This window comes from Tachyglossus aculeatus, chromosome 11 (genome assembly GCF_015852505.1).
Source record: "Tachyglossus aculeatus isolate mTacAcu1 chromosome 11, mTacAcu1.pri, whole genome shotgun sequence".
NCBI classification, from domain to species: domain Eukaryota; kingdom Metazoa; phylum Chordata; class Mammalia; order Monotremata; family Tachyglossidae; genus Tachyglossus; species Tachyglossus aculeatus.
Genome location: NC_052076.1, coordinates 33,231,791 through 33,254,428, shown reverse-complemented (window position 1 = coordinate 33,254,428; position 22,638 = coordinate 33,231,791). Strand labels below are relative to the sequence as shown.

The 22,638-nt window shown below is 56.8% G+C and overlaps 1 protein-coding gene across 1 annotated transcript in view; it reads right to left on the bottom strand.

Annotated features, from left to right (window-relative positions):
• KMT2A (lysine methyltransferase 2A) overlaps positions 1 to 22,638 on the bottom strand; it is an 81,170-nt gene that overhangs the window by 18,551 nt on the left and 39,981 nt on the right. Inside the window, exons 3-20 of the mRNA XM_038754299.1 lie at positions 16,169 to 18,831; positions 14,881 to 15,058; positions 13,962 to 14,196; positions 12,005 to 12,069; positions 11,184 to 11,639; positions 10,761 to 10,834; positions 10,056 to 10,184; positions 9,454 to 9,567; positions 7,409 to 7,555; positions 5,856 to 5,951; positions 5,500 to 5,620; positions 4,626 to 4,739; positions 3,619 to 3,803; positions 2,455 to 2,628; positions 1,676 to 1,786; positions 1,375 to 1,448; positions 560 to 756; positions 97 to 212 (exon numbers count right to left, since the gene is read on the bottom strand). Coding sequence (XP_038610227.1) covers positions 97 to 212; positions 560 to 756; positions 1,375 to 1,448; positions 1,676 to 1,786; positions 2,455 to 2,628; positions 3,619 to 3,803; positions 4,626 to 4,739; positions 5,500 to 5,620; positions 5,856 to 5,951; positions 7,409 to 7,555; positions 9,454 to 9,567; positions 10,056 to 10,184; positions 10,761 to 10,834; positions 11,184 to 11,639; positions 12,005 to 12,069; positions 13,962 to 14,196; positions 14,881 to 15,058; positions 16,169 to 18,565 — 4,983 coding nt within the window. The 5' untranslated portion in view covers positions 18,566 to 18,831. The remainder of the gene's footprint in view (positions 1 to 96; positions 213 to 559; positions 757 to 1,374; positions 1,449 to 1,675; positions 1,787 to 2,454; positions 2,629 to 3,618; positions 3,804 to 4,625; positions 4,740 to 5,499; positions 5,621 to 5,855; positions 5,952 to 7,408; positions 7,556 to 9,453; positions 9,568 to 10,055; positions 10,185 to 10,760; positions 10,835 to 11,183; positions 11,640 to 12,004; positions 12,070 to 13,961; positions 14,197 to 14,880; positions 15,059 to 16,168; positions 18,832 to 22,638) is intronic.

Below are 22,638 nucleotides of genomic sequence, written 5' to 3'. Positions count from 1 at the left end.
CCCAGGCCTGGCTCCCAACCGCTGAAGACGTCCGGGACCAAGAGGCGGCCCTGTCCTTTGCCACGCCAGCCCCGACGGCGGGTGGGCTGTACTTACGTTGGCGCCGTCGTCCCCATAGGCCAAGCACAACGCACACTGCCGATTGTCTTCTACTCCTGGTGGTGGATTCAATTCAGGACTGTCCTCCCGACTCCCATCAACAACTTCGGCCCCTGGAGAGGGAGATGGGCTCGTTACTGTGGGCCGGGGCTCGGGAAGTCACCTCCGGTTACTTCCCAGCTTGCGGAATGGCCCATCGGCCCCTTAAGGCGCCGGGGGTTTGTACGTAGGGAGGAAGGGATGTTTAAAACTGCTGGGCAGTCTCTGAGCACCGGAGAACCTGAACTAGGAACACGCTGGCAAAACCTAAGTGGGGAAAAGGTGTCAATTCCGGAGGCCGGTGTGAAAACCCCTCAGATCTTTCAAGGAAACGAAAGTTGGCCATCGCCGCCGACACGATTTTACACGGTGCCTCTGGGAAGCGGAGCCCGGGGCAGAGGCCGACTCCCGGGGTTCTTACTTGAGATGCTAGGCGGTGTCGGCGGGTGTAGGGGAGTCGGGGAGTCTGGCTCTCCTGGCCCTTTGGGTTTGGGAGCTGGAATGATCTTCTTCATCAACGGGGGCTGCTCGGTGCGGCTGTTCTCCTCTCGCTCCTGCCACTGGGCGTAGTTGTGGTCGAGGGAAGGCGGCAACACCGCGTTCGGCAACATCCCGCTGCTGCGGACGGAGACAGCCGGGCCCGGATTGGTGCCAGCCCCGCTCCCGGAATGGCTCAGTCCCCGGCCCGACAAGCAGGCTCCTCTGGGTCTGGACGCCCATCCAGACTGTCCCCATCAGACAACTCTCCAGTTAGCCGGATCTTCACTCTTTAACTCCTATTTGTCTCGGGATCAACCGCCTGGATCACTAACTGAGGTTCTCAGGCGGGCTTCTGGGATCAAATGATGGCCCCGACAACCTCCTTGCTCTCTGGGAATGAACGGCAGGCTGAACGCGGAAGGACCGAGGACAGGGACACGGGCGGGCGCCCTTCCGAAATGAGCCCTGGCATTTTCGTCCCACTGATTTCAGAGCAAGAAACCCGAGACGAAGGGAAAAAAAATGCCCCATTCTGAAATCGACTCTTTTCTGGGGAAGGGAATGAATGGGATCTTTCGCCCACTCGCTGTGGTCCGGGAATGTGTCTGTTTATTGTAAGGTACTCTCCCAAGTGCTTAGTACAGTGCTCGGCACGGAGTAAGTGCTCAAATACGATTGAATGAATGAATTCCTCTAGGCTAGGGGACCCCTAAACCTCAACAGGGGGCCCGGCATCCGGAGCCTGAAGTTACTTACTTGCTCGTTACTTTATTTGGCTCCCAAAATCTGGATTTCTTGACGCTGAACCATGGAAAGACACGTTCCATTTGCTGATGGAAACAAACAAAACCGGGAACCCGCCATCAGAAACCGTGCAGACGCCAACAGCTTGTCCCCAGACTGTCCGTCTCCCAGGGCACGATCCACCAACTCTGACGACTTCCCTGGGTTCCTAGACAACCGGGTGACGGCTTAAACCCAGGGAGTTAAATCCACATGGGGAACTGCTGTGCAACGGGAGGGGTCTTTTCAGTGGCAAAACTGAAATCTCACTCACCCGAATGAAGAAGGACTTGACCATGCTGTTGGCTTTTTTAACTTCTGGCTGCCCTCCATCTGAGTTAATGGCCGCCTGAATAATCTTCACGATGTCGTCGCTGAATTCCAACTGGGGGTGGACGATCACAGGGTATTAATCCTACATGTCAGGGTGCGTGCTCCAAAACTCCCCAGGTATCCAAACTCTTGCCCTCGTGGGGCGGGGTGGTCACAGAAAAGCCCTCTTTGCCCCGTTTTCAGGTTGAATCGCCACCTCTGATAGCTTGGGGGAAGGAGTTACAGAAGGTTTGGGGCTCAATGCAAGAGGGCTCAGGGATGGCCAAAACATACTAAGCAGGGGCTGTTCGGGAGCAACAAAGCTCCGTTTCACAGATTCTTCTCGCCGAACGGGCGCCTTGTCACCCGGCGCAATGCTCAACCGGAATATCTGGAGTCTTCCGGATGACTCCGCTTTGCTCTGAAATATGTTTTCCTTAAAAATTTGAAAAGCCTCCGGGTGAAAAAAACAACCAAAACCCCTGGCAGAGATCAGCACACGTGGGGCAAGCGTGTTTGGTTCCTATTCCCGTTTACCCTGAACATTGGCTCTCGGGAGATGCCGGCGTTTCTCCCTCAGTATGAATAATTGGTTTCAGGAGAGCTCAGGTGAAAATCAAACCAAGACGTGGAGCCAGGCCCCACTCGATCTCCCCCTAGAACCAGGCCGACCAAGGTCTCCCCATTTCCGACTCAAGGCAACCGCCCCTCGATTCTTGGTTCGGGACACCAGAAACATACCACGGAGGAATAGTTCCCTTGGTCCATTTTCCTCTTGACTCCTTCCAGGTCCAGGGGCTGCTGTTCCTCCTGTTTGCTGACCTCGGTCAGGACGGGTGGATCGGGCCCTTCTGGGGAGCTCCGGGACGGGATGCTCTCCTCCGTCTCTGGGTTTAGGTCAGGCGGCTTGGTAGACTGGGGTCAGGAAGAAAACAGGGTGGCATTCTTCCTCTTTCTCTCCCGCCCTCCCAGCCACTAGCTTCCAGATCAAACTCTCCCCCCAGACCAAGGGATTCCCCCATAACCGGCCTGTCAGAATCCCTGAAAAGGGAAAGGAAGGTTGGGGTTCGGCCTGGAGTCCCTCGGGAAGGCCACCCCCCAAACTGACAGCGCTCCCCAACTAGGCCAGGCCTCAACCTCTCTGAAGCTGACCAAATCAACTTGGAGGGCGGACCCTTTCCAGTTGCCCCATGAAGATGGAGTTCCACCAAATGACCAACGGGTAGCCCGGCAGTAAGCCAGACAGTACCAGTGTTGAGAGCCCCCACCGCCGCAAAGCACACACCCAACCGTTTAATAATAATAATAATGTTGGCATTTGTTAAGCGCTTACTATGTGCAAAGCACTGTTCTAAGCGCTGGGGGGGATACAAAGTGATCAGGTTGTCCCATGTGGGGTTCACAGTCTTAATCCCCATTTTACAGATGAGGGAACTGAGGCTCAGAGAAGTTAAGTGACTTGTCCGAGGTCACACAGGAGACATGTGTCGGAGTCAGCATTCGAACCCATGACCTCTGACTCCAAAGCCCGTGCTCTTACCACTGAGCCACGCTGTGTTTAATCACGCTTTCTTCTCTTCCCAGCCGAGGAAATTGGACCTCTCAGCAGGCCTATTTGCTGGAGTCTCTATGGGCCACTCTGATTTTCCTCCAAGTCTTTGAGCAACTCATTGCACTTACCCAAGTAATGCCCCACTACAACTTTCAAGATCTTCTCCTTTTCTCCAGAGACAAAGTCCTCTCCACTGCCCTAACCCATTCTCCCCAACTCCCCTCCCTCCATAACCTCCACCCCAATGAAGATCGCCCAAATCCTCTGAAGTAAAGGAGGCTGAGAATTCCCCTCTGAGGGGCCACTAAAGGTTAACGACGGTTCTTCGGGACAGGGAGAGGATCAGGGCCCACCTGCCGGTAACGCAGCAAGTGGCTCGTCGTCCTGGAGTTCAGCAGGGCAGTGAGGACCTGATTCAGGGAGATCTGCAGCTCTTTTTCCAGGGCCAGCCTCCACTCTGCCGGGTGCCGCTCTGTACAATTCACACAGGTGTAGGCCACACTCTCTGGCAGGTTGGAGAGGATCTCGTACATCTCATCTGGGAACACAAAACGCCGGCTGGGAGCCATTCCGAACGGCCGCGGGGGAGCCAAGGAGGCCCCCGCCACGGCCCATCCCGGTGCTCGCTCCGTCTTTCCCACAGGAGCACCATGCCTCTTGGGTATATCCCGAAAAAAGGCCCTTTTTGCCCGGTTTTCAGGTTGGGGGCCCAAGGGAGCAGATTTCCCCGTGATTTGCCAAAGGGCTGTGATTAAATGACACACATCCGGGATTCTGAAAGTAAGCTGCACAGCCCACGGAGGCGAGGGAGCTGAAGCCTTTGGAAAACATTTTAAGGAATGCTGCCAAGAAGGAAATCTACACTCGGAACCCTCTCAGGTGGATATCCTGATGCCAAAAGAAGCATAAATAAAGATGTTAAATAATAAGGGCGATGCTAGTAATAACAGACCTTCGGGGTTCCTGGTTTGCCAGCCCGGAAGTAGCAACCGACAGATGGGCCACATTACTTACTAAATGCCTATCGGGTCTTGGGGCTCAGAAGTGAGTTACAGAAGAATATGATCGGGTCTGCTCTCTCCCCTTGACGAGTGAACAAGCCAATGGGGAAAGGAGGCCAAGTGTACGAACAGAAGTCCGAAATCCAACGTCAGGAAAAAAGAGACCTCCCCCCAAACTCCCAAGTCACCAAATGTATATAAATACGCCTTTTCCAGCCCCTTCCTCGAGGACTAAGAGGCTTATTAGGTGACTGGGGGAAAGTTCAGGAAATCGGAGAGGGTGTGCGGGGGTGGGGAGGGGAATGGGACGCGTGCTTGCGTGCGTGCTGAACCCGAGGAGTAAGAGATGTTCCCCATACCTGAAAGGTTCTCACACTTGGAGTGGACCCAGCGATCGCATTTCCCACACTGCATCATCTTACTCTCGTAATCGTCATCATCGTAGCACTTGTCACAGAGCGGACAGAAGTTGCCTGAAAGCAAAGCCAGCTCTGAGGCAGCGCCCCGGCACCCGGACCAAAGTCCCGAAACCCCTGGCTCACGACTTTGGGAACCACCCCCGCAAAAGTGGTGACAGCCTCCCAGGACCCGTCCCCGGGAAACACGCGCACAATGGTTCTGCTACAGGATGTCCCACCACCCCTTCAAATCTCCACTGCTTTAGCTCAGCCGTTTAGGTCTCCAGCGGATTCACGGCCACCTCGAATCATTTCTACCTATCGCAGGCCTTTCTATTGGATGGGGGAATCCTTACAGGAGGCTCAGGAAGAGGGAAGAGGGGAAGGGAGGATGGACCCCCCAAAAGGGCCCCCAGACAAGCCAGGTCTGCCTCTGACAATCTGGGGAAGGGACTCGCCCTCGACACCTACCCTACAGCTCTCAACTGGAAATCCCAACCAGACGGCCTGGTTGTATTTCGGCCGAGGTCTGGAACACGAGTTCCCGCTGCCCACCCTACCATCATCATCATCATCATCAATCGTATTTATTGAGCGCTTACTACGTGCAGAGCACTGTACTAAGCGCTTGGGAAGTACAAATTGGCAACATATAGAGACAGTCCCTACCCAACATTGGGCTCACAGTCTAAAAGACTAAAAGTCTACCAACACACAACCCATCCGGGGACTGTGTCTCCTCCATCTTTAGAGCGAAGACGGCTTCAGGTGGGACCCCCGGCACTGCCCGAGCCCAACCTCGAAGGACTGACGGGACCACCCCGCCCTCCCTTACCTTTAGCAAAAAGTTTGGCACAGTCATGACACAGTGAGAAATCGTGAGACCACTGCGCGTCCCACCCTTTGCCTGGAGTTGTGGATCCACAGCTCTTACAGCGAACACATTTGGTACAGATCTGGAAGAGAAGAGAGGGGCTTTTCCGGCCACGGCTCCTGCCGCCTGCGATCGCTTGCTCTGGGGATCTGATTTCAGGGGAGCCAAATCCCACCTGCTGGATTCGAAAGGTGCCAGGATGTACCACGCCCTCCCCGAGGGGACCATCTCCCCGTTACTATAGTAGGATGTTCCTTGCCCTGGAGGTGCCCGGCGGGGTGGGGCTAGTGGGGTGGGAGAAGGGGCCCGGCACTCACCCAGACTTTCTTCTTCTTGGTGGGTTTGGTTGGGTAGTTTGGTCCCAGGCACTCAGGGTGATAGCTGTTTCGGCACTTATTACACTCCAGCAGCTGCTGTGGAATCGCAGAACGTGGCAGCTGTGAGTCGGGCCCCTGCCCTCCCCCTCAATCCATGTTTTTAATGAGTGTTTACCGCGTGCACGGCACAGAGTACGATATAACAGAGTATGTACGCACGCTCCCTGCCCACAAGGAACTAATGACTGAGGTGGTCAGAAGCCTTTATGCTCTGCATTATTTGCGGCCTGTTTTTCAGCCAGGACAGTTGCCTGTTGGATGTACCTGTTACAGAGGGGAATCATGGCACCCCGACCACTTCCTCCTTGTTTCATTCATTTCCTCCTGCTCAACTGGAAGGGCCCCTCACACCAACCGCCCACCTCCCGGTTCGACCACCATGGAAAGAACGAAAAGGACCTCCAGGACCACGACAGGGCAAGGAACACCCAACAGTTTTGGGAAAACACTTCCCCAGAACAGGAATTCGCTATGTAGGGAGCGGGGAGATGCCAGCCAATTGTACGTCTGGGGAAGAAACAGTCTCGCTGAGAGAAATCGGCTGGGAAGCCACTTCAACCGCCTGGAAGAATGATCTATTTTCCAGATAATCCCAACTGCCACCGGGAGTGGCCAGAGGCAGGGGTAAGGCTACAGCAAAAGCAAACCGCCCCAGACCCAGAAAGACTTGGCTACAACAAAGACGAGGCAGGCCGCCTATCCGTCCACTCTAGAGGTGAGTTCCCTACAATAAAAAAGAGGCCCGCTGTTGGGTAGGGGCCGTCTCTGTATGTTGCCAACTTGTACTTCCCAAGCGCTTAGTACAGTGATCTGCACACAGTAAGCGCTCAGTAAATACAATTGAATGAATGAATGAAAGGGCTGATCATGGATCTGGGTCACTATGGAAACGGCAGGTCCCAGGCCGGGCTTCTTATCCCGCTTTGGAGCCCTGGCACTCCCACGGTGCAAAGAGTTTCAGACGGAGGGGCGGACAGGGGATTCGTCATCGTAGAGTCTGAGGAAGCTGTGCCACAGCAGGATGGGAAACTCCAAGTCCACTCTCACCGCTTTTTGCCGGGAGACAGGGCACCCTGCCAGGATAGCTGACTTTGGGGGGAAATGTCCCTCCCCCGCCCCATCCCTCCGTGAAAATGCCCGTTAACTCAGCCGCAGGGTCAAGGGGAAGATGCTTTTAAATTACATATTATCTCCTGTCCAGCGGCAAGAGGAGATGAAAAATCAACTTTCTTCACCCATCCTCCCGGCACTTACAACAGTGGGAGAACATCTGCGTTTGGTGGTGGTGGGTGGGGGGAACAGGGGAAGAGGGATTTTCTTCTGGGCAACCTCAAGCACTAAAACCCTCCCGTGGGAGACCAGGGGCTGCGGGGAAACTCCTCTCAGCCGGCTGACTTAGGAAAGAGGTACTGATGAAGCGATGGGAAGCCCGGGGGGACGGGGGAGAAATGTCGGGACCCGGGCGATTGCCCCCACCTCTGCATTGTCAGTACCTTTGTGGCCTGATGCTGTCTCCCACAAACGTGACAAAACTTGCAACGCCGACAACACCAGTTTTCCAGCTGGTCCTCTAGGGGGCGCTCACTCTCCTCTAAACAAAACTTGTGGAAGGGCTCACAACACACTTGGCAATACACAAACTAATGGCAGAGAAGTCGAAGGTGGGGGCGGGCGGGGGGGGGGGGGAGAAAACGACACAATCGCAAGGTCAGGCATCAGGCAGAAACTCCTCACCCTGGGCTTCAAGGCTGTCCATCACCTCGCCCCCTCCTCCCTCACCTCCCTTCTCTCCTTCTCCAGCCCAGCCCGCACCCTCCGCTCCTCCGCCGCTAATCTCCTCCCCGTACCTCGTTCTCGCCCGTCCCGCCATCGCCCCCAGGCCCATGTCATCCCCGGGGCCTGGAATGCCCCCAATCCCTCTGCCCATCCGCCAAGCTAGCTCTCTTCCTCCCTTCAAGGCCCTATTGAGAGCTCACCTCCTCCAGGAGGCCTTCCCACACTCAGCCCCTTCCTTCCTCTCCCCCTCGTCCCCCCTCCATCCCCTTCTTACCTCCTTCCCTTCCCCACAGCACCTGTATATGTTTGTACATATTTATTACTCTATTTATTTATTTATTTCACTTGTACATATCTATTCTATTTATTTTGTTAGTATGTTTGGTTTTGTTCTCTGTCTTCCCCTTTTAGACTGTGAGCCCACTGTTGGGTAGGGACTGTCTCTATATGTTGCCAATTTGTACTTCCCAAGCGCTTAGTACAGTGCTCTGCACATAGTAAGCGCTCAATAAATACGACTGATGATGAAGTGGCCTAAAATTCTCCGCCGGGCCCGGGTGGCTCCCGTCCGTTCAGGCCTCCCGGGGGATGCCCGGAGCGGGACGGGCGGGATGTTGGGTGCCTGGGGAAAGAGACCCTGGAGACGGGCGGCTGACGGGATGCTCGGGCCCGCGTGTATCATGGTACCCGTTATTATTAGTGTTTATTAATATGTACACTAACGTATACATATTCCAATAGCATGATATAATAGTAAATGTGGTATTGAAGCGCGTATCGTGGAAAGAGCCCAGGCTCAGGAGTCAGAGGTCATGGGTTCTAATCCCGGCTCTGCTGCCTGTCGGCTGTGTGACTTTGGGCAAGTCGCTTCACTTCTCTGGGTCTCAGTTCCCTCATCTGGAAAACGGGGATGAAGACTGTGAGCCCCCCCCGCCACCTTGGGACAACCTGATCACCTTGTATCCTCCCCAGCGCTTAGAACAGTGCTTTGCCCATAGTAAGCGCTTAACAAATGCCATCATTATTATTACTCAGGCTGTAGGGGAAAGGTCTCGGCCCCCGTATGCAGAGTTCAGTCCCTGATGCTTGGGTGTGACCTTTAGGAGAGGAGTAGGGGGAAGACGGGGTGAGGCCCGGCCACTCTGTCTCCATTCATGGGGTACCTGGGGAGGAATCGGGGTGAACTTCCCTGGGCACACTGAGGGGCCCTGCATCAATCCATCAATCAATCAGTCCACTGGTGGAATTTGACCTGTGCAGAGCACTGTAGCAAGCGCTTGGGCAAACGCAATACAACAGAGTCGGCAGACGTGATCCCTGACCGCAAGGAGCTTCCAGTCTAAAGGACAGTACACCTGGGGAGCTGTTCGTCCTCGAAAGCCACAACTCTGGGAGAGCTTGGCTTCGGAGGGAGGATATTGGGGAGAAGAGAGGACGTTTGTGAAGGTGGAATTTGCTAATAAACTCTTCTAGTTCAAAACTTCACGACTCCATTCCACGGCCAGCAGAGTCCTCTCTCAATCAGTCGATGGTATTTGAGGGCTTAGTACGTGCACAGCACTGTACTACAGCTCTTGGGAGAGCACGATACCACAGAATTAGCAGATATATTCCCCGCTCACAAAGAGCTTTACAGTCTAGAGCTTACGGTCAGTCTCTCCCCCACTGCTCACTGGACAAATCCAGAAGGACCAAGACTTTTCAGCCACACCATTAGGGTGCCAGGGGCCCTATTAGGCTGCTAGCGGGAATCTTGACTTACCTCCACAAGCCCACTGCTGGCACAGAGGAAGCAGACCACCCTGGGTGTTATAGGGACCGATGTAAGAATGCCCAAGCCTCCCATTTCCCACACGCTCTCTGCTTCGCAATCCTCCTGCAACACAGAAAAAGGGAATCAGATCCCCCTGCCCTAAGGGGTCCCGGATTTGGGCCAAGCAGAACGACAGCGTGCGTATCCGGGAGCGCAAGGACGAAGGCGGCTGGTTTGGTCAGCTTATTAGGCTCTTAAAAGCCATTAAGAAAGGCCCATTTATCGCCCGCCATGGATGAGGGCCGGGGACACAGCTGGGATGCGCCTTCTCTCGGGCCGGGTTGATTCCAGTCCTTGCCTGTCGGAAGACTCCCCCCGGGCTCCGGCCTGTCCGGTCTGACTGTCCCGAGGAGTAGGAGGGTTTGGAGAGACCGCCCCACCACCCTCTGAGCAGCTGGACTCCTTTGACCCCAGAGATTCCACCTCCCAATTCCGTTTTGGAAGGCCAGCCAGAGTCCGGGAGCTCGGGAGAGTGTGTTCCTGAGAGTACCGGGCTCCGGACCTCATTCCCCCCCAACCAAACCAACGCCAAAGCCCCCGAGCCCCTTTACTTTAAAGTCGACACGGATCCTGTGGACTCCATCTGCCTGCGGCTTCTGCTTCGAAGTGCTCCCGTTGGAGAGGGTGGTGACGGAGTTCAGCAGGCTGCTCTCCTGCTTGCTGATCGGAGGTGGCTTTTCCTGAAGCCAGGAGACGGAAACAAAACCACACCACAACCCACTTGCTTTTCTCTTGACGCCACCCAGGATGAGAAGCGGGTGAGGAGCCTCGTTTGGGAGAATCCCCAACCTGGGCAATGGGGAAATAATGCTCCCACCTGAGAATCTGCCCTCCACAGACCCCCCACCCCCGCCACGCTCCTTAAGCATTTCTCCTTCTTCTCCGTGGCCCAACAGCCACCGCAGGCAGAGGAGGGGACCGGTGGCCACGGAGATGGAAGAAGAGATGCTGCTGCGGGCAAAGACTTGGCAACGGGACCAGCTGGGCAGGGGGTGGGAAACCAAAGTCAGGCCAAGCAAGCCGGCTCCGGCATCAGCAGCTTCTCAGGCTAAAGGCAAATGGGACCCCAGAGGGAGGCAACTGGGCTACCGGGCTGCCTGAAGCCCGGGTCCAGGCGTCGTTTCCTGACTCTGAGGAGAGAGGCAGCATTCACTAGCTCTGAGGGGTGGCTGCTCCTCACGGGAGGGGAGTGGGCTGCTCTCCTGCAGAATGGCCTGCATCCCTTCGACGGGCGGGAGGAACCGACGATACCTCACCTTTTCTTTTGGTTTCTGCTTCACGGGTAAACTCGGGCGGGGAGCCGGTTTTTTCTGCTTGCCCTGCTCCGGTCCTGGGGAACCAAAGAGGGTTTGTGGGGTCGGGGTTCGTGCTGGGGGGAGGGAGGGGTACGCCCCACACTGCAGCACTGCCCACCCACAGTACCCGCCCCAGGGGTGAGGGGGCATGCGGCTGAGGCCGGAAAGGGAACAGATCCCACTCATCACTAAAGGTCCCGGGGCTGGGCCGGCGCGGCCTCGGGGGGGAACCCGGGACGTTTCCACGGGTTCCTCTTCCGCGGGAAGAGGTTTCGGCTTCCGACTGCTGGGGAAGTGAAGCTCTCTGGTCCTTGCCGTGGGGGAACCGGCCGGCCTGGGGCAGGCAGCAAGCTCCCTTCTTCCTGTGCGCGACCCGCCCCTCACCTGGGTCTGGCTGAGAAGGAGGTGGCGGCGGTGGCGGTGACGACGGCGGTGGTGGCGGCGGTGGCGACGGTTGTTGCGGCGGCGGCTGCTGCTGCTGCTGCTGCTGCTTCTTCTTGGGCTCACCGGGAGCGGTCTTGGGCGCTTCCTTTTTCAGGGGTCCCGTGCTAGACGGCGGGGGCGGGGGGGCCTGCGCTGGCTGGGGGGCCACCTGTTTGCCAGCTTTCCTGGCGGTGGGAGCGGTAGGCTGCTTGGAATCGGGGCCGGCGGGAGGCGCACCCCCGTCCTCGCTCTTCTCCTCGGGGCCGGGCTTCCGAGGAGGAGGCTCAGCGCTTTTCTTCGGGGCCTGGTCCTCCCTCGCTGGAGGCGCCGGCTTCTGGCCGGAGTCCACGCTGGTTTTCCCACTGTGGCTCTCTTTCTTCTCACTGGTCTTGGGCTTCTTCTCCTTCTTTTTTGCCGCTAGGAGAGGAGGAGGAGGAGGAGGAGGGGGCATAAAGGGGAGATCAGCTGCAGGGCCGAGGAGGACTTTCGGTTAAGACTGACTTGGGGAGAAAAGCGAGGCCAACTTATCTCCGCTCCCCCAAGCCGATGCCCGCAGCGATAAGGCGCAATTGGGGCTCGGTGCCAGGAGCCAGGCAGATTAGGCTTCACTTCCCATCCCGCCCTACTAGCTCCCCTTTTCGAGGGGACGGAAGGTCGGACGGCTCCTTGATAAGGGCTCGTCCGCCTTAGCTCCTCGGCCACTCGCGACGCGGCCCTGAGAGCCGAAGCTCGGGACCCCGGGGCGGGGAGGGGGCGGACGTGGCATTTCCTTGGAGAACTACCTTTTGCTTGCTTCTGAAGGTAGGCTTTGGAAGGCATCCACTGCAGGTTCTGGCATTTCCTCATCCTGGGAAACAAGGGACAAATGAGAAGCGTCAGAGGTCACCCCTCACCCCACGCTCTCCTGGTAACCACCCACGTCCGGATCGCTCGGCTCTGGGCCGCCAAACTCCGGGAATCACGCCTGCTGCTGCTGCCCCTGCCACTTTCTGCGACAGAAGCAGCGTGGCTCGGTGGGAAGAGCCCGGGCTTTGGCATCAGAGGTCACGGGTTCAAATCCCGGCTCCGCCACTTAGCTGGGTGACTTTGGGCAAGTCACTTCACTTCTCTGGGCCTCAGTTCCCTCATCTGGAAAATGGGGATTAAGACTGTGAGCCCCACGTGGGACAACCTGATCACCTTGTAACCTCCCCAATGCATTTCTTTACATTTAGAAAGCGCTTAATAAATGTTATTATTATTATTATTCTGGGGGAGGGGACTAGGGTTCGGGTCACTTTCTAAACTTGAAGTAGGTATATTATAAATTACTTATTCTTATTAATGCCTGCCCCCCTTCTAGGCTGTAAGCTCGTTAAGGGCTGGGAACGTGACAGCTAACTCTGTGGTACTACGCTCTCCCAAGCGTTTAGTACAACGCTCTGCACATAGTTAATGCTCAATAAATACCACTGGTCGATTAATAATAATAATAATAATAATGGCATTTATTAAGCCATTGATCGATCCGATCAATGATCAGGATTGATTGATCGGGAGCCAACGAAGTTTCTCCACCGGCCATGGCCGGGTTGCACAGCTCTCTGTACCTCCTTGCCCTGATCTTACTGCACCCCCAAAAACTGGCTTTGGATTCTTCTGTCACCTCTATAGGGGTTTCAACATGAGGTTAGTTGCTGACCCACGACTCTCCCAACCCCTTCTGCTCTACTTCCTGACCCTCGCCCGAGGCCACGAAGACCTTGGAGAGAGACTTGACTATCTGCAGATGCTCTCTGGGAGATGGCCTTCCTTGCGGTCGCAGACAGCGGAGCCCTTCTCCCAGCCCTGCTTTCTCAGCACCATCTAGATCACCGTTACGTACCTAAATACGTATATATAAATGGTATCTGGTACGGGCTATGTGCCAGGCACTGTACTCAACGCTGGAGGAGATACGAGCTAATCAGGTTGGACACGGCCCACGTCCCACGTGGGGCTCACAGTCTTAAGTCCTATTTTCAGAGGGGGTAACTGAGGCCCAGAAAAGTGAAGTGTCTTGCCCAAACTCATACAGCAGACAAGCGGGAGAGTCAGGATTAGGATCCAGGTCTTTCCATCTCCCAAGTCCGTGCTTTATGCACTAGGCCATTTTGCTTCTTAATTTTACTTAGGCCCCGTTGCCTATTCAGGAAGCCGGGCCAGAACAGGACAGGGAGGTTTAATTTGCAGCCGTCCTCTTTGCCGGAGGGTCTTCTCCAGCCAAAATGCCCTCCCCAGAAGTCCTCTCCACCCCAGCAACCCTGGAAGGAAGCGTGCCGCCCCTTCTGACCCCCTAAGGTCCAGCCCCGAGGGAACAAACCCCTTCAGAGGTCCCACCCGGGCCGGCGGCAAGTCACTCGGTGCCTCGGCCAGAGTCTTGTGGTCTGGCTCCGTGGCCCAGAGAGCAAGTCCTCTGAGTTAAAAGAAACATCACGGCTTAGTTGCGTAGCTTAGTGGATACAGCACGGGGGTCAGAAAGGCCCCGACTCGGCCACGTCTGCTGTATGACCTTGGGCAAGTCACTTATCTGTGCCTCAGTTCCCTCATCTGTAAAACGGGGTAAGAGCGTGAGCCCCAGGTAGGACAGGGACTGTGTCCAACCTGATTAACTTTTACCTATCAGTGTATACACCAGTGCTTGGCACATAGTAAGCGTCTGACTTTGACAGATACCATATTTATTATTATTATTATTACTACTTTTAGACAGCCACTCACTTGCAGCACTGCTTCTTGATGTTGCGGCCGCCAAATTTGGGCTTGTCCAGGCAGTTTGTGCAGACGCCGCAGTCCTCGGGCACCTGGCAGCCCGGGCACTGCCCACATCGTCTCGATCGCCGCCCTTTCTTCACTGGCGGCTCCTGGGGGGCCTTATTCCGGGTGACGGGCTTAATTGGCTTGATGGGCGGGGCGAGAGGTTCCGCGTCTTCCGAGCCGGCGATCGAAGACTTATCTGTTAGACGAAGCCAGGTTCCCAGCTCTTAGAAGTCACCCCAGCTCACCCCACCCCAGCAGGTAACCACTCCTGCCACCCCCGCTCCTGCCCCTTCCCCATTTCAGACTGGTTTCCAAACCACAGTGGAAGGGCCCTTCGCAAATCTGGGGGATTCGGAAAATTGACGCATCCGAGGGTCAAAGATGGTTGCGTAGGAGTTGGGGAATTGATTCTGACCACCGGGTATCGCCCTCGGAACCAATCAAATGAACCAAATGAATTCAAGGAACCAGCAATGGACACCTCTAGACTGCAAGCTCGTTGTGGACAGGGAATGTGTCTAGTTATTGTTGCATTATACTCTCCTAAATGGTTAATACAGTGCTCTGCACACAGTAAGTGCTCAATAAACAAGGCTGACTAAATGACCGAATGAATAAACAGCTCTTGCGCTCCTGGCACAAACCCCTGCGACACTTGGCGTAGTCCCCTCTCCTGCCCAGAGGCAGGAGACCGGACGAAATCACCTCAAGGCCCATTCCTGCCACATGATGATGATGATGATGGCATTTATTAAGCGCTTACTATGTGCAGAGCACTGTTCTGTACATCTTCCCAGTACATCTTCTGGGTAACCGCCGCTCTCCCACCTGGGGGTCGGCAACCCGCACCGGTCTCGAGGCGGACGTCCCCGGCACCTACCGTCGTTCCCCATGGAAGACAAAATCTTTTCTCGTTCTTCCCACGGTAAGGCACTCAGGGTGGGCATGTCATCGGGAAACACCGCTCGTTTGCGGCCGAGGGCGACGGCCGCCCTCCTGCAGACGTGCTTGATCCGGGGCCCTCGCACGGACGTCTCGGATGAATCGCTCTCTTGACCCTGAATCGGAGACGGGGTGGGGATTAGTGGCGCGTTTCGGAAACCCTGGGCTCCCACGCCTGCCTCGGGCATCTCTGAAACCCACGGAAGTGACTTCATGGGAAGCCAGAGCGTGGCTGTCCTCTGGGGTCAGGGCGGATGATTTCTGCCGCTGCCGAGGCCCCGGGCCTCTCCGCCCTCCCCTAGTCCAGCAGCGGCCAGGCCAGGCGGAGACGAGGAGGTGCTCTCCCTTCACGGGCTAGCGGCTCAGCCGGTCCCTAGACTCGCAGCGGGAATCAATAACTGCCGCCGGATTCTGCTCCTCCCAGTTCGAAGGAGGAAATCCAAGCGGAGCTCAACTGAGGTGAGGGGCCGCCACACCTGGCTGGGGCTTAAGGGGAGGCGGGTGAGCTTCCTTCGGGTCACGAGCCGCTGGCTGAGCCTCCTGGACCGGTGGAGGCGGGGAGGTCAGGAAAACCACAACAAAAATCAAACAAAGAGCACGGAGGGGTAACGCTCTTGGCCCTCGGGGGAAACCCATTCCTCGCTGAGATCCTGCCCATCGCTAGGCCGGCAGCCACGGGAGAGCAGCAGGCCCGGAAGTCAGGGGGAGAGCTCCATCTGTTCCCAGGCAGGGGGCTGCGGTATTCGCACTCTCCCACCTGGCAGGCACACCGGGTTCAGACACGGGACCGAGGGACGGAGACAAAGGGCCGAGGGGCGGGGCGGGGGGGGAGAAGGACCCGCGGGGGCTCGCTTTCAGAGACCCGGGAAGGGCCGGGGGAAGGGCTCGTTCCGCTCGGCCAGAGACGGGCGCAGCCGGCAGCCCACGCTGCCGCGTTTGGGGAAATCTGGTCTGCTCCGTCTCGAACCGACCGACTTCTACAGCTTTCTCTCTCCCCCTCAACTTCTGCTCAAGTGCTTCGCATTTCAATGCGGGGACCATCTGTTTGAGCTGCTGCCGCCGCTGCCGCTGCCGCCGCCGCCGCCGTCCTCGTGACTCAGACGGAGAGGACTCCCACCCCTCCTCTTCCCTGTTTTCTCAATGAGCCCGGCCGCTGTTACTGCCACCTACCCCCGCGGGACCAAGGGGGCTAGAAAGCAGCGGGCCGGGCCGGGCCGAGGGGGTACCTGTGCTTTGGGCTGGTCGGCCTGCTTGAGCGTCTTGCTCTTCTCGATCTTGTAGAGCTGGGCTTTGGCCTTTTTCAGGAGGCTGGCCACTCTCTTGTCCGTCATTGGAAGCTTGTCCGCCTGGGCCAACATGGAGCTGATGGAGGAAGTGGCGTGCTTCACGGTGCTCGACGAGGGGACGGGAAGACAGAGGACTCTGTCCTTCTCCGGGGCCTGGGCGCCGGGGCCGAGGTCCAGGCCGGCCCGGTCCGGCCCCCCTCGCCCCTTCTTCACAAGGATTTTGCTTTTGACGGCCGCCGGATCCACGAGGGTCCCGGGGGCCGGCTCCACGCCGGGGTCGAGGGGGGACGACTTCTTCCGCCCGGCAGCCTTCCGGGCGGAAGACGGGGCGGCGAGGTCCTCCGCGACCCCCTTCTCTCGGGACCCCCTCGCGAGGGGAAACAGAGCCGCGCCGCTCTGAACTTCCGCCCCCTTCCTCCGCTTCTCTTTCCTCGACTCGCGCTTGTTCTCCTTCTCCCGCTCCCGGTCTTTCTCCCGGCCCTTGTCCTTCTCCGGGCCCTTGTCCGGGTCCCGCTCTTTGGCCAGCTCCTCGGCGGGCCGCTCTCTGTTCCGCCCTCGCTCGGCCTGGGGGCTCTGCGTGAACCAGGGGAACAGGGGGGTCGGGCTGCCGGACGAGAACGGCTCCGCCGGGGCGCTCGCCTGCTTCCTCGCTTTCTGGCTCTTGTCGGCAGGCTCCCCGGCCTGGGCCAGGGAATGGGAGGGAAAAGCGAAGGCGGGGTTTAAGGCACTGGCGGCGAGGGGGCTGACGGAGATGCTCAGGGAGGAAGCGACCGAGGATGGCGGGGTGAGGGGCGACAGCTCCGAGGTACTCAGCCTCCCGCTCCTCGTCCTCATGGAGTGCGAGGGGGACCGGGGCTCGGCCCTGATGGGGCTGAAAACCCTCCTCTTCCTCTTCCGCGAAGACCCCCCGGCGGAGGAGCCGCCGGCGGAGGACCGGTTCCCGGGCATCGTCACCACTTCGAAGATCCGGGAGTGGGCCTCGCTCGGGGTGAACCTCGGGGCCCGCAGGAGGGGGCTCCGCTTGTGCACGTCGAACCTGGTGCCGGAGTGCAAGGCCGAAAACATCCGGGCCGGGGCACTGGAGCCGGGGCCCGAGAAACCGGAGGCGAAGCCCACATCCTCGGGGGTCAGCGGCGGGGGCCGGAAGTTATCGAAGATCGGCTTGCGGATGAGCCCTTCTTTGGCATACTTGGCTGAGGAGAAGTACTGGGGCTCCGCCCGAGAATGCTTCAGAGAGGTCCACCGGAACGTCGGCTCCCGCAGGATGGACTTCCGCTTCTCCTGCATGGGGGCCGCGGAGGCGGCCAGGAAGGGGGAGGCCAGTGGGATCGTCGGGGGCATGAGCCACGGCGTGTGGTCGGCGATCCCCGAGGCCGCCTGCAGCGGCGGGGGCGGCGTGAGCAGGGGTGGCGGGGGAGAGGCGGAGGAGGCCGCCTGCGGCGCGGCGCCCTGCAAGCCCGCCAGCTTCTTGGTGGCCCGGGGCCCAAAGCTCCTGTCGGACATGGAGAACCTGCGGCTCCTCCCGCCCCCGCCGCCGTCGTCTTCCGGGGACGGGGGGACGGGCAGGGGGGCCCGGCCCTCCGGAGTGTCGCTCCGCTCCTCCGAGAGGGCCTGCAGCTCCTCGGAGGCCTGAGAGTCCGTGGACGTGTCCACACTGGGGCTGCTGGAGCGGGAGGAGTCGGAGGACAGCTGCGAGGAGTGCTGCGAGGCCGCGCTCGACTTCTCCGAGGACCCGCAGGACGGGGCGCTGAACCGGCTGTTCGGCGTCGACTCCAGGCGAGCGATTTTAATCGGCGGGTCGTAGTCCTCGTCCTCGATGAACCGCCGGGGGGTCTTGATGATGCGCGAGGAGATGGCGCTGACCACGGGCATGATGAACTGCCGGATGTTTTTGACCTGCGTCTTCACCTTCCGCCCCTGCAGCTGAGCCGCCTCTTTCTCGATCTTCTTCTGAGCCCCCTTCTTGGCCCTCTGCAGGAGCTGCTTGGCGATGGTGGCGTCCGTCCTTTTGGTGGAGGGGATGATCCTCACGGGCTTCAGCCTGCGGGGGCTCTGTCTGACGGCCGTCTTCTCTTCCTTGGTGAGCGGCGGGGTGCCGTCCTTCTCCCTGCGGACCCTCTGGGGCTTCTCCAGCTGAGAGCTAACGAGCAGCGGGGAGGGGGTCTTCAGCCGCTCCGACGACGGGGGCCTTCCTCGTCTCCGGACCATCTGCACCCCCTTCCTGCCGATCTGCAGCTTCCCGCTCTTGAACTTTGACTTCAGCGGGGACAGTTTCCCGGCTCTCAGCTTCTTGATCTTGGCGGCGTGCTGAAAGGTGGCGGAAGGGGCGCGCTTCATCTTCTTCAGGCTGTCGTCTCTGCTCCCCTTCGCTACCTCGGCGGCGTCCTTCCCTTGGGAGAGCTTGAACTTCACGGTGCTGAGGGCTGGCGGCCTGCCCCGCCTCTTTTCCCCACCTTTAGCTTCCTTCCTCTTGATCTTCTCCCCGGGTTTGGTCTCCGCTTTGCTCAGCGGGGAGAATACGGGCGAAGAGTCCGAGAGGGCGGCCGAGCTCCGGTCAGAGTTGCTCCTGGGTCTCCCGCGGGGCTTCCGAGGACTGGATTTAGCTGGGTAGAAGCGGACAATGAAGAGCACACGTTTAGCTTTTCGGGTGACGGGGAAGAGGACAGCCCTGAACCACGGGGAGCGCGAACGGGGGCGCGAGCCCCATTCCCCCCGAAAGGAAAGGGGCCCAGGAGGGATTATTTCACCTCGCTGCTTCTTGTGGACTTTCTCTCCTTCAAAACTGGAGGTAAGCAGACAGGCTAAAGGAAGCTCTCACCCGAAAGACTGGTACTTTCGGTGGCAGGGAGACCAAGAGAGCAACGTTTTCAGAGGAGCGCTAAGTCCTAAGATGAGTAAGAAAAAGAAAACCAAAAAAATCCCCTCTCCTCTCCACCCTGCTGGCCTTCTGGGAGGAGCCCTTGGGGAAATACGCTGCCCCTCTCTTAATAATACCTGGGGCACCTGTTAAGCGCTTACTACGTGCCAAGCGTTATACTAAGTGCTGGGGTAGATGGGTCCCACATGAGGCTCACCGTCGAAGCAGGAAGGAGTACAGGCACTGAATCCCCATTCTGCCGACGAGGGAACTGAAGCCCTCAGAAATGGCTCGCCCAAGGTCACACAGGTGTATGGCAAAGCCAAATTAAAACCCAGGTCTGTTGACCCTTTCCTAAGGCCACGCCGCTTCCTGAGCCCTTTCTTCAGGACCAGTGAACTCGGGGCGAATTTGGACTTTGGAAAACCACCGGCTGAAGTCTAAACGCCTACTGCTCAGTTCTCCGGATCCCCAAATCCGACCAGAACCTACCAACTCCTCTAAACCCCAAGCTCGTGGGTGGGCCGCGCTTACCGGCATCTGTCCCTGGACAAACTGGCTTGCCGGACCAGACAGGGCAACTGTTAATCAGGCAGGAAAATTTCACAAGGTGGGGGGCAAATTAAGACCACTGGACTCACTGACGTGTGAGCTAATTGGGAACTGAAGTAAAAAAGCAAAGCCATTCACTCACTCACTCACTCTACCATGTTCAAGTCCCTTTCCCCGGGGTTTGGGGTGATCAACTGTCCGGGCACCAGAAAGCTGGGACTGACAGTTTGGTGCCATGGGTCTGTCGGTAGCTCACTGGACCACATCTCATTTTATCAGTGTAAGGGAAAACAATCGCCAACTGAGATGATCTGTGAATGCCTCCGCATCAGAGGGCTGTGAGAGTTCGAGTCTCACTTTCCGTTTTCTAAAAATTCTTCTTTTCCGGGGCAATAGTTTAGAAAGCATGTCGGGGGCTGCTTGGATGATCGTAGTCTCTCTTCCACCTTGCTTCTCAAAGGGAAGCAGGGGTCTAGTGGAAAGCGCATGGGCCTGAGAGTCAGAGGACCTGGATTCTAATCACTTAATTACTTGATTTCACTTGGGTCATTTGATTTCTCTGTGCCTGCCACCCATCTCTAAAATGGGGGTTATATCCTCCTCCCTCCTACATACTGAACCTCATGTGGGACACAGACTATGTCCAGCCTATCTTTTATCTGCCCTAGCACTTTGCACAGTGTCCGGCACATAGTAAGTGCTTAACTGGAATCATTAGGGGAAAAGAATTAATAAAAATAAAGCCTTGCTTGACTGAGCACACCCCAGAGTTTAAAAACTCCCACTAACGGGGCTAGAAGAAGCAAGAGATTTATCCCACTGAGATGCGTCTTTTAAATATAAATGTCTCTCTCGCCCATTTTAACACCGGTTCCCTTTTGCTCCCAAGACTTCCCTGCTCCACGATACAGTGAGAGACTCACAAATCAGCTCTAACCAGCTGCTAATCACAACTGAAGTGATGGATCGGGAGGTGGCAGGGAAGTAGGTTTCAGTTCTTAAATAATGACGCGTGTCCAGATGGCTCCGTTTTTAGAGAAAACAAGACTGGCTCGGACTCCAAAGTCTCCCTCCGATCCCCGCAGCAGATTGACAGGCAAGGCAGAAACTCAAGGGAAACCATCATGCAACAGACAGTTAGCGGGAATCATCACACAAGACAGCCTCCTAGCCAGAAAAACCACACAACGAGATTCTCGTTCACTGGGCTGGACTTCAACCTGACCGATTTACCAATGACAAGTATCATCTTCTGTTCAATTAAAAAAAAAAAAAATGACAACCCCCCCCCCCCCCCGCCCCATGAAACTGGGGTCCCCAGTCCATGACTCTAGATGCTTAATCTGCAGTAATGGGTGGCCAGTTCCTTTTGAAATCAACACAACCCTTCCGTTCCTGGGTCTGGATGGGGGCGATGGCCGGCTGACTGGAAATACCACGATGATCAGGTGGGTGGGGAAGGGATCGGCGTTTGGGGTGCAGACTTCTAGCCCAACATCTACCTGCGGGTTTGAATCCAGCAGAACCTCCAGAATTGGTTCTTAGTCCTACTGGGGGCTGCCCCTTCCAAGAACAAAGCCCAAATGCCAGCGGACTTGGAACGAGCCAAGCGAACGGGGGAGAACAAACGTCCAACAACTGCATGCTTAAGGGGATTTGCTATTCACCGAGAGCCAGTTAGAAGCATAGGAACAAAACTAATTATTAGACCGGAGCACAGACGGGAATTTTTTTTTTTTCCAATGAGCAGCCTCAACCCCTTCACTGGAGAGCAGTAGATGGCCATTCAATACTACTTCCGGAGGAGGCGAGGAGGGAATGGGAAAAGTTTCTTTTGGGAAATGAGTCTAATTGCACCGAATTTTTTGTCCTACGCAATTTCATCTCGCCAGTCAGATTCCGGCCACTTCTTCTTGAGGAAATAAAAAAAGGCCCCGCCAAGACGCCGAAACGCTTCCATTCCAATTTCTCCTGTTTTTGTCTGGGTGCCAACCTTGGACTTGGGCCAGAGGTCCAAAACCGGTAATGAAGACTACTCCTTACAAACTGTCTTGGGGACTGGGAGACGCGATGGACTGACTCTCCCAGGCGCTTACTACAGGGCCTGGCATTCAGGAGGAGCTCAATAAATGCCACCGAACGGCTGACTGATGGGAGACAGGAGAGGGAATCGCTAGCTGTGGTGTAGCTATTCTGGTTCTGTTCTTTTCTACTGGACCGGGACCAGTATTTCTCAACTGGTGATACTATTACTACCATCCACCGCAGGAAGCACTTGGTTTTAGATAACCGTTTACCAACAACGGTATCCACAGAGGGCCTCGCTTTCCGCAAGGCACTCTACTGGGTTCCTGGGGGACACAAAGGAGTGAAAAAGAAAAAAACGACGACCAAAAAAAAAAAAAAAAACCCACAAAAAAACAACTCAACAACAACAACAAAAAAAGAAAACCCATGATCCCTGCCATCTGGAGATCTGCTGAATCTCTCTTGAAAAAGGACTTGCTCTGCTCTGTCTCTGTAAGTGTTATTATTTCATCCCTGCATTCTGGGCGCCCCCACTCAAAGTATCATTCAAGCTGCTCCCCTCCCCACCAAAAACACTGAAAAATGGGCCGTCTAGATGGTTAGTGACTCCTCTTATAGGCCTATGATCCAAGCTCCCAGAAAGGCCGCTGCTACTGCCATTCTACTTTTAAGAGCAGCGTGGCTCAGTGGAAAGAGCACAGGCTTCGGAGTCAGAGGTCAGGGGTTCAAATCCCGGCTCTGCCAAATTGTCGGCTGTGTGACTCTGGGCAGGTCACTTAACTTCCCTGTGCCTCAGTGACCTCATCTGGAAAATAGGGATTAAGATTGTGAGCCCCCTGTGGGACAACCTGATCACCTTGTAACCTCCCCAGTGCTTAGAACAGTGCTTTGCACATAGTAAGCGCTTAATAAATGCCATCATCAAGAGACGAACAATTTGGGGGTGAGGGGCGTGGGGGCCGGGCATTTCCAA